Genomic DNA, 11,860 nt, shown 5'->3' on the forward strand with positions numbered 1-11,860 from the left:
GATAATGCGCTAGGTCGGTGCGCCCTTCTTTGTTTTCTTTTGTTTGTAGTACTGTTGGACTACCCCAGTCTTTTAGGGCAGCAAGACTCTAGCCATCCGAGACGCCATATGTGAGTCCCGTGGGTAGTGTAGTCGGGGAGCTTGGATTCTAAGCGCAGGAGAAAGGTGGCATCACCATATCGTTTTGGAGTCTCATGGACTCGCTGATCACAGAGCAAACCGGGCGCGCTCTGCAGGGAGTGCACAGGCCGCTCGTTGCCAAGAGGACGTCATTGTACGCCCTCCCAGCAATTCAGGTCCACGCTGTAGCCGTCATTCGGCTATAGCGCAGACGCCAAGTAGTTAATGAAGCACAAATTAAACTGGATAATGCTTAATGAAAAAATGGTTAGTGTGCTGGAACCCTTGGATTTCATATTTACAACTCCCGCCTGGATGACTGCGGACTTGTGGGGGTGGCAGAAACCAAACTTTGGAGATGCAATCTTTTCCCTGTTTTCTTCCCTAGCTCTTTCATTATCCTCCTTCCTATACTTTTGTTTCTCTCTCTTGTTAACATTGTTATACTCTATACTCTGAGTCTTGTGCTCACACTCATATGCCAATTGGAGGTTATACAGTGGGTATAGAAAAGAATCACTCCCCTTTAAAATAATCACATTTTGTTGTTTTGCAGCCTGAAATAAAGATGCACAGTTTTTGTTTTATCCAGCTGTGCAACTTAAAACATTCAAGTGAAAGATAGATATAAAGCCAACATTTTTTTTAAGTTCAAAAACATCCCCCCTCCTAAAAATGACGTATAAACTCAGTTGTAGGTAATCACCTTCTCAATGGCACACAAAACCATTTGACTTTCAACTCTGATCAGCTGTGGTCTTTTTGATTGGCTCAGCATAGGATATTGTTTATCCCTTTTTCTAAGAATGTACTTTGTGATATTTTGCACAGAATGTTTTTTAGAGTAAGTGCCGATTCACAGGTCGCCGCAGGTCGCCTCCCATAGGGAAGCTGCGGACCCGTTCTAATAGGAGCGACACAAGTCGCTCCGACCTAGAAAAAGGGTCCGGAGCTTCTTTGGGGCGACCCGGAGGCGACCGCCATAGACTTCAATGTTATGAAGTCCGTGGCGGCCGCTCCGAGGTCGCGGCGCGCTGCTCGCACCGCGACCTTGGAGGTCGCGGTGGGAAGTAGCGTCGCTGCAATGTGAACCGGCGCTAAGCCATCGTCAACTGACTGCTGTTCTCCTATTGATTATATTCTGTATACTTATGTAATCTTGAGCGTACTCCCAGCTATCTTTTGTATTTTGTACCACTGATGTACTTTTCTTTTGAAAAATCAGTGACCATTATTGAAATAGAAAAACGGATGTGCATGCATTTTTGGTGTTTTTTTTTGGTAGTGTTTTATGTTTAACAACCAGTCTCCTCTGCCTTCTCCAAAAAAAAAAAAGAAAAAGACAATGCATGAAGTATGAAAACACATCAAAAACACACTTTAATAATGCACCAAAAAGCATGTGAAAAGCAGACGCACAGGTTACTGTCAAATGTACCTGTTAATGAATTCTGAATGATCTTAGACTGATCTCAAACTGATGCCATTGACACAAGCACAAAGGCTGTTAGCACAGGCTCTTACTGTGCTGGCGGACAACAAATTCATCAGGTAAGAAATGAGAGAAAATCTGCAACAGAAATACAAACTGCAATAAAAAGCTGACAAGGCACTAGTCATCTCATACTCCCAAATTTTTAAAGCATTTTTATTTTTTTATGTTGCTGTTTGGACATTCTCCCTCTCTTCCTGACTGGCAAAATCATATTCAACAGGAAAGTGAGTGATAAGAAAACAGAACCCCAGATAGCTGTAAAAACCCATTAGGGGTTCAGAGGCAATGCGTGGCTTAGAAGGAAATGAGTTCAATGTTTTTGTGAAATATATTCTGTATCTGAGAGGGCTCTTAGACACTTGATATGTGCTGAGATAATTTAAAACATGTGAATTCAATCCTGTCTTTGCTGTATTCTTACAATAACGTTTTTTTTTTTTTCCCTCTTCTATTTCCAGATATGGTGCAGATGTGGATGTTGATCACCAGCTGTCATGTGGTTGGGGATCTTCCCCTCGATGTCTGACATCATTGTCGTGCACACCGTTGTATATAAGTGCAGCGTATGACAGTTTACCTTGCTTTCGTCTCCTGCTTCAGGCTGGTGCCAACCCCGACTATAACAGCTGGAGTACGGTATGCGAAACAAACTTTTCACGGGCGTCTCCATCCTGTCTGCTGGAGGCAGTTCTCCGGCATGGATGTGATCAACCATTTGTTCAGCTGCTTATTGACTACGGGGCAAATCTGAGTTTTGTACGCAAAGAGCCTAGTGCTGAGGAAAGCTCCAGAAGAAAAGTAAACCAAGAGGCCCTAAAACTCTTCAGGAAGGCAAGATGTGAGTCCTGATACGTGTGCGTGTGGGTGCTTGCATGTGTGTCACTGGCATTCGAAAAGGTAATTTTTATTTCTTATTCTTGCAAAACCACTCAGTCAGAAAGATTTACAGATATAAACCAGCCAGGAAAGAACCCCATGTATTTAAAGTGGTTCTAAAGCCTAAACATTTTTACCTTAATGCATTCCTTTCATTAAAGTGGAGTTCCACCTGATTTTGTGTTTATTAAAAGTCAGCAGCTACAAAAAGTGTAGCTGCTGACTTAATACACACACACGGCGGCAGTCTCGGTTCTCTCTGCGGTTCCGGCTTCACAAGTGTGGGCACCCAGCTGTGACAGCTTGTGGCTTCACAGCCTGGTGCGTACCGCGCATGCGCTTCCTTAGTGGCCGGGCGACCTATGACGTGTCCCAGAAGATTGCAGGGAGGGAGGTGGAGAGAACTTCCGCGCAAGCGGCCTAGGCAGCCCGAGTGGAAGTGGGAGCGGGTACCTGGTAAAACTTGGTACACACTCCTCCCCATAAAAAAAATGACATTGTGGCATGTCAGGGGGTCAGGAGCACTTAAAGTGGAAGCTCCACTTTTGGGTGGAACTCCGCTTTAAAGTGACATTAAACCCACCTGAATAGCCCCCACTGCCTGTGATCACCTAAGTGCGATCGCTAGGGGCTCCATCATTAAAGCGAACAGGGAGGGGAACAACAGGCACCCCTGCCTAGTGCCCCTACCAATATCAAAGTATTCAGAGACAGAGCCCAAGTCAGATCGCTGCCCAAGGACAGCTGTACAACATATTTATCCACCTGCGGAAATTCGGTCTGAAGCATATACAGCCAATCTACCGAATCGAAGGCTTTCTGTGTCAATGGATACAATGACCCTAGTGGCCTATTCTACAGCCGGTAGTTGAAGATGTGTAAACCGTCTCCTGAGGTTTGTCTGTGGCTTTTCTGGGCATAAACCCCCTTTGATCTATGTCCACTAGAGAGGGGAGGACTTTGGCTAAACGGGTAGCTGGTACTTTGGTTAGGATTTTTAAGTCCATCTTAAGCAACGCTATGGGACTATAGGACAAGCAAGCCATAGGGTCCTTACCCAGTTTTAGGAGTAGTAACATGTGGGCATCCAACATAGAACATAGAGGCAGGGAGGGCTTGCTGTTCAAAACATTGGGTGAGGTGGTTCACTTCTGCAGTCGGCGGACAAAATTTGTGTGCAGTCTTTTGCACTTTTCAGCGGACACGACAGCCCGGGGACAAAAGACGACCGATCGGTCGGCCGACGATCGGTACGTGTGTACGGGGCTTTAGTCAGGCGATGCCTCATATAAAGTGCCTCATATAAAGTCCCAAACCTTTTTTGTGTTTGTCCTTCAGGCCTGTCGCTTAATTCAGGAGTCACAAAGGCATGATACTGTACTCTGATCCAAGCTGTTTTTGGCGACAGCAAGATGCCATATCCAATAGTCCAAAAGTCAATGCCTGTTTTTTTCTTTACATGAGGCCGCCTTAGTTTACCACAATGGGGTTGATTTGAAAAAGTTGCAGGGCAACAATTATGCAAAGGAAGGGGCAGCCAACCTCAGCCAGAAACATGATGAATTTAGTCACAAAATCTTGCATGACTGTAGTAGAGACCCAGCCGACAAGACAAGGTCCTTGGTCTCATCCAAAGAGCTAGGGATGTATTACTGGGTAACAAGATTTGAGATGACAGATTTTGGCACCTTCAGAGAGCATGGAAGAAACATCTCTGGAACGGTTAATGGAGTGTGAGCCCTGGTCATCGATTGCAGTATAATTGCCCCCTTTGTGTCTATATTCAGACAATTTGCAGTCCCATAGCAGTAAATCAGCTTAAGCGCAAGTAATGAAGCAATGCCTTTAGCTACTTGAAATTCAGACAGCTGGTAACAGGTAGGGGCTGGATCTGGCCAGTCACTGTAGGCTGACATAAGGACCAGCCTAGTGCAGGGACTGTCATGTGACTCTTTGCAATGCAGAAGCAGCAGCAATTAGATACTTCTCTGATGATGAATGGCAGGAAAGAGTCAAACCCAGTAGTAGACAGTCACTTTCAAGCTAGCTCTGGAATAACCAGTCCAGCATGGTCCAAACATGGCACTCCAAAAGCTATGCTGAAGAAAGGCCACTCTGGCTAGTGGAAATTGTAGGCTCTAGCTTTAGCATTGAAATAAAGAGTCCTGATCAAAAAAGAAAAAAACAAGGAAGGAATGCTAGCAAAAATGAGTGTAGTGTTAACAGTAGAGCTAAATAAAAGACATACATCCTCCTCTAGACCATTAGTAAAAAAAAAAAAAAAAAACAAAGTCTGAAGCATGTAGCTAGTGATAGGGGATATTGTAGGGCTGGCCTACAATTTGTTTTTATTTGCCAGTATCCAATCATTCAGTGGGTGGCAGTGTAACTGTAAATTGAAAGACTTCTTGTGTGGCTCGCTCAATGGACGAGAAAAAAAGTTTCCTTACCCTTTAAGTAGGAAATTCTTATTTTATGAACTGGATGTGAACATTATATGTAAAGCTGAAAAAACTAACTATGCCCATTCTTATTTAGGTTGTACACGAACCCTATCAAGTTTATGCCGTATTGCTGTGCGGAGAGCGATTGGAAAACATAGATTGTCCTGTATTAATAGCCTCCCTGTTCCATCCCGTGTTCTGCACTACCTACTTTATGAGGACGGATGCTAGCTTTTACCATATATCTCTACATTTACCCAAAATTCTGCTATATGGAAGTATCTTACTTGCACATTGCATGAAAAACAAGCCTTTATGGAGGATGGATTGTCATTATAAAAACAGTGCCTTATTTTACGTTGCAAGCGAATAAATGGCAAATTGAACATGTTTGTGTGTTACACTAAAGACACGTCCATTTCTGGCTACTGATACTGTAAATAAGATAACCAGTATAAATTATTATGCACATTTCCAGTGGAGCTATGGTAAGAGCTTCCAAAATGGGGAAATTGTTTTTGCTGTAACTGCTTAAAAAGTGTTAGATCTACTAGATTTAATTACACAAATAAATTGAAGCCAAATTCCAACTAACACTCCCCCCCAGACTGCAATGCTGCTGTCCAAAGGTGTTTGTGTGCTCCTTCATAAAGAGTGTTGGCACTCTATTTGTAGCGGCCCCTTTGGCATTGATTAAATAATGAGAGGAGAGCTTCTGACGGGTGCAGTACTTTTATTCTTTTGCATCAAAGGTGTGCAGGAGGGTTGAAACACCACCAACGTTAATCTCTTTAACACCTTGAGCACTGTAAACCATGAACACCGTAGCACCATGTGCACCATAGCACCAAGCACCGTGAAAACTGTAAAACGACATACAATACATTTGTTTACAGTGATCACCAAAAAAGGGGGTTACAAGGTTAATTACAAATGTGAAGTTACAAGGTGGATTTCAGTTGTCTGCACACATATCTAAATTACATTAAACATCTAAGGAAACATGACTACATGTAAAATGATTTGGATTATCTATAGCATATTTTCAACTAACAGCATGGACACAATTTATGTCTAAGACCATATATACTTTTATATATAATGCACTTTTACTGCATATCTCGCTCCGCTTGCCAAGGGGTGCAACTTTAAGCCTTCGAAATCCTCTATAGCAATCGCCTTCCCATGAGGTTCTGCTGACATGCTTTGCATATAAAATCTGAGTCACAAAAAAGCCTTCCCTCTACACTTAGAGAAAGGAGGAGTGGTCTGGTGATTAAAACATTCCCCAGGGAAACAAGAGGAAGGCAGAAAGGTTCCACCTGGCAGTAAGTGCTGAACAAAGATTTAAAGTGATAAGTGGACAGTTACACTAATGTAGGGGGTGTGTTACTGGCCATCACCAGGTGAAAACAGAGGGAAAAAACCTAATAAAAAAAGTAATGGAGCCACCATTACTACCAATTCCTGTTGCATCACAGGAAAGGACTTGAAGAAGCCCAGCCAATATAGTTTATGCACATTTCAATCCTACAGTAATGAGTTCAGGGGTTACACCACATAGGAATATTTGGGGAGACAGCCCGGAGTGTCTGTGGTTTAATAGATTTGTAGGGCAGTAGCCAAAATGTTGGAGCCCTCAGAAATTTGGAGAGATTTCCAGTGTATGAGGTTGGAGAAAATGTTATTACCACCAACACACATCAGTTGGGAGGCATAGCAATATCTTTGCACTGTAGGTCTGGTAATACAAGTCCACCCTGAGAATGTTGGAGTTGTAGAGTAGATAGTGACAACCTATAGGTTTGGAGTGCCAAATATAAGTATTCAGATTCAGTTCTTGTTTAGGAATAGACTGAGCACTCAGAGAAAATGGATAAAACTTTGGAGGAAACACTATTTAAAATATGTTAATTCTTCCCCAGAGATTTACAAACAAAGAAAGTGGAGACTTTTAAGGAGCCATTAAACACAAGCAAGAAATTACAATTAAAAATACATTTTATTACACAAATCATACAAAAATTATATTTCAAACAATCAGTCATAAAAGACACTGGCGAAACATTGTACAATAGTTCATAGACTCCAGATGCCAAACAGGAACTTCATTTACCCATTGTATTACTTGTGGTTTTAACATATTTTGCTCCTTTTGCTTTATCAGGAAACCATTGCTTTTAAATGGAGACAACTGCACAAAAAAAAAAACATAGTTGAGAATCACAACTTATATGTTGACATCCATATTATCACTAATGCATTGTGTGTAGTGATCATTTCTATCACAATCTAGCCTTGATTTGGTTGGGCTTTAGTAATTATTTCTGTTCCTTATATCTTAGCGGTCATTAAGTATTTGTATTTCTTCTTCCTGTTTTTTGCCACGCATCGTGAAGCACAAGCTGGGGATGTGGTATTTCCGACCGGTCATATTTATAGCCTGGTTACATCCAGCCGCTATGCCTATAATGACATTAGAATATGATGAAACGCGTAAAGGAAAAAAATTAGACGGGACAGGACGGAATGCCGTGGCCATCTGTATTTCCATTGTGATACGCTTGTTTATTTTTTAAGGATTGTGAGTGAAATTTCAGTGGATTATAGTAGCGTTACAGCTTTTTAGACATACTGCACCATTGTTGTGTCCTTTGTATCTTCTGAAGTAAAATGCTATTGTGTATGCATGCCACGCTTGGATCACAAGCTTCCTGTCTTATGTTTGCAAAATAGATCATTCCTAGGTAGGCATAGTGATGATCATAGCGGGTGCCTGATCATAGTGATGATCATAGCGGGTGCAAGCTGTCAATGCATCCTACCCTGGTGTTTACACATTTGACCATTGACCTTTCTATAAATTGAAGGTCAATGCCATTTGGTAAGCAGGATTGGCCCTTCCCTCACAGTGGGGACGAGTGCCTTCATATTCTTCTTTACAACAGTTGGTGTGGGAACATTTTCTATCATTTATACCTTTATCTTCAGTTGGTGGACTTTATTTGAAGTGTTTTTTTAGGACTTTTATGAACACTTTGTTGGGGCTGCACCCTCTGTGTATTGTAATGCATTGTGTGTGTACAAGGTTGAGAGGGAAAGGAAAAGACCAACCTTGTCTGCCTATGCTCATGTACACCTCCGGAAGCCCCCAAAACCCTACAGGAGACAACACACCAAGAGTGGGCTACCCCAGCTGAACCAAAAGGGAGGAGCATCAAGGGGACCAAAGGAGGAGACAAGGAAGTGTATAACGACTGCAAAAATATCCTTAAATTACTAATTAATAAAGGGTATTCCCAAAACCTTATTAGTTACTACACTATATTAGAGATTTTTACTTACTAAAATCAGTAATAAAGAATCACCACTAGGGGGTGCCTGAATATCAACCAAGTCAACACCCAGATGAAATGTCCCTAAGGAGGCAAACAAAGGGAAATTTACATAAATATGAAAATTCAAACTAAAGTGCAAATCACATAGAGCTGCCTAGTGATCCCCGTTTTTTTGATCACTTGACTGTTAATCCAAAGAGTAGTTACAAGAAATTATATACACTTTTATATGAAGTCCCATTTTTTACTACACAATTAACCACTCCAGTAAATCAAAAAAAAAAAAAAAAAAGAAACTGACAGCCACAGCAATAATGCAAAAAAAAAAAAAAAACCCCAGAGGGACGGCCATGATAACTACCGTAATAAATAATAACTTCCAATTGAAGATTGCAAAATGAAAGTGAACGCTCAGATTTAGCAACTGGTAACAATCCATTCAGGTGTCCCTTGGCTCAAAGAAAATGCTTCCTATATATACTCCTTCCATCCTGCTGGCATCTGACGTCACTTCCAGGATGCAGATGCAGTTGCGCTACTACGCATGTGCAGCCGCTGAGACACCATAAGGTCACTATGGACTGATCCCTTGTCAGATAACCAAAGCCCATAAAAAAAAATTGAGATGTGTTTCCTTGAGTTGGCACTCTCTTCCCTGTAAATCTTGATGAATATAGATCTCCCCCAGAGAGTAAGTGGGGACCTAGCCCAGACAGACATTTTATGTTCAATGGTTGTGATAACTGGAGCTAAACTGTTGTCAATATATATGTTGCTAGGGGCAATAAAATCTTATGCCTAAGTATTTTATTTTATTTGTGCATTTTATTGGGGAGCAAATTAGTGTCTGTATTCATATAAAAAAATAAACTCAATGGGTTCTATCAATGGTTTGTCATAAATATGATAAATATATTAACGTATATAGAGACTTTTTCTTCCAGTGTACCCACTTTGACAAATGTGATCAAAGAGGTTTGTCTGAAAATTCCTATAAGATACTCTATAACCAAGGCAAATAGGGGCAGGAGCAAAGAGCAGCCCTGCATCATACCCCTCTGTGTATTTGGGGTATCTGAGACACTATTAATGACTAATATGGGTTTATGGATATATTTGTGGATCTCCCTGGGATGATCCTAGTTTGGTCCAAATTAACAACCATAGACATAACACAATTTAAATGTGCTAAGAATCATCATTGAGATTGGTAAAATATCCAAGATACAGTGGTCTTTATTAGGATTGGGAATTAAATAAAATAAAGCTTTTCTCATCAAGGGAGGGAAAAGACTTTGTTGAAGTATCTCTTTTTAAAGTAATAAATATTGGGCCAGGTAATATATTGTCAGTACCACTCAATAGGATGTGCCATGTTTTTTTATTTAGAGATAGATGAGAGAGCCTGTCAAATCTCCTCTTCCTTGATGTTAGAATTTACTTTGCTTGGGAGAGAGAAAGGGTAGCTAAATAGAATTAAAATGATTTATGATATCAGCAGGGTCGTAATGGACTTAATGGTCTCATAAAGTCTACAATATACACTGCTCAAAAAATTAAAGTAACACTTTGAAAACACATCAGATCCCAATAGGGAAAAATATCATGCTGAATATCTATACTGATATGGACTGAGTGATTGGTTAGGAATGAAAAAATGCCACACTATTTGATGGAAATGAAAATGATCAACCTACAGAGGGCTAAATTCAAAGACACCCAGAAAATCAAAGTGAAAAAATGATGCAGCAGGCTAGTCCAGTTTGCTGAAATTTCATTGCAGCAACTCAAAATGGTACTCAGTAGTTTATATGGCCCCCCACGTGCTTGTATGCATGCCTGACAACGTCGGGGCATGCTCCTAATGAGACAATGGATGGTGTCCTGGGGTATTTTCTTCCAGATCTGGAACAGGGCATCACTGAGCTCCTGAACAGGCTGAGGTGCAACCTGGTAGCGTCAGATGGACCAAAAAATGTCCCAGAGGTGTTCTAATAGATTTAGGTCAGACGAGCGTGGAGGCCATTCAATAGTATCAATTCCTCCAGGAACTGGCTGCATACTCTCACCACAAGGCTGGGCATTGTCCTGCACCAAGAGGAACCCAGGACCCACTGCACCAGCTTAGGGTCTGACAATGGGTCCAAGGATTTCATCAGTCAGGGTGCCATTGTCTAGCCTGTAGAGGTCTGTGCGTCCCTCCATGTATATATCTCTCCAGACCATCACTGACCCACCACCAGACTGGTCATGCTGAACGATGTTACAGGCAGCATAATGTCCTCCACGGTTTCTCCAGATACTTTCACGTTAATCACATGTGCTCAGGGTGAACCTGCTCTCATGTGTGAAAAGCACAGGGCACCAGTGGCGGACCTGCAAATTCTGTTGTTTAATGGCAAATGCCAGTCGAGCTCCACAGTGCCGGGCATTAAACACAGGGCCAACTAGAGGACGTCGGGCCCTCAGGCCACCCTCATGAAGTCTGTTTGTTTGGTCAGAGACATTAACACCAGTGCCCGGCTGGAGGTCATTTTGTAGGGCTCTGGCAGTGCTTCTCCTGTTCCCCCATGCACAAAGGAGCAGATACTGGTCCTACTGATGGGTTAAGGACCTTCTACAACCCTGTCCAGCTTTCCTAGAGTAACTGCCTGTCTCCTGGAATCTCCTCTGTGCTCTTGAGACTGTGCTGGCAGACACAGCAAACCTTCTAGCAATGGCACTAATTGATGTGCCATCCTGGAGGAGTTGGACTGCCTGTGCAATCTCTATAGGGTCCAGGTATTGCCTCATGCTACCAGTAGTGATACTGACCCTAACCAAATGCAAAACTAGTAAAAAACATTCAGAAAAGATGAGTAGTGAAAAAAATGTCAGTGGCCTCCTCCTGTTAAACCATTCCTGTTTTAGAGGTCGTCCCATGGTTGCCCATCTAGTGCTACAGCTGCAAAGGTAGGAGAGAAACAGCGCACGCTGACCTCAGGTAATATCGTTTTAATAGAAGACACAATACACAATAAGACAATTGCACTCACATTTTCTCTCTTAATGATAGGCACATCTGCAAGGGCCTTCTCCTCCTCTCTCTCCTAGAAGGTTTACGGTGCACCCAGCAGCTATCGTCAGCTTAGGACGCTGCTACCGCCTTCTATTCCTCCCACTTCTCCCCGCCGAGCGTCTGTGAAACGGACCGTAGTGCGCTTGCGCACTGGCCCGCCGACAGTCTCAACTGCACAAGTGCGCCTGGAGCCTTGTCCAAAGTTCCGCTCAGTTGCCTCCAGGCATGGGGGTGTATGGGAGGGTGTGTGAAAAGGGATTCAGCACTGCAGAATGGTTGCCATGACTACGCGTTTCGGAGATGGAGCCTCGTTCTTCAGGTCCCGCCCTTCCTACCTTTCTACCTCTTATTATATGCAATCCAGCCGCAATTATCACCGAATTGATTTAAAGGGCCAAATACTTAAGTAATGTAACCCATTGTGGAGGAGAGGGGAGGGGGAAGGGATTTATATACAACCTAGTATCCACATTTGATCGATATAAAATAAAATAAACCATTAATCATGCCTGGGCATATCTTATAAAAT

At 42.3% G+C, this 11,860-nt stretch overlaps 1 protein-coding gene across 1 annotated transcript in view; it reads left to right on the forward strand.

Moving 5' to 3' along the window:
* Positions 1 to 5,443, forward strand: part of ASB1 (ankyrin repeat and SOCS box containing 1) — a 107,741-nt gene extending 102,298 nt beyond the window's left edge. The window contains exons 4-5 of the mRNA XM_082260890.1: positions 2,074 to 2,453; positions 5,030 to 5,443. Coding sequence (XP_082117016.1) covers positions 2,074 to 2,453; positions 5,030 to 5,166 — 517 coding nt within the window. The 3' untranslated portion in view covers positions 5,167 to 5,443. The remainder of the gene's footprint in view (positions 1 to 2,073; positions 2,454 to 5,029) is intronic.
* Positions 5,444 to 11,860: the final 6,417 nt, after the last annotated feature.

The sequence above is a fragment of the Pelophylax lessonae genome, assembly GCF_965119305.1.
Source record: "Pelophylax lessonae genome assembly, chromosome: 6".
NCBI lineage: Eukaryota > Metazoa > Chordata > Amphibia > Anura > Ranidae > Pelophylax > Pelophylax lessonae.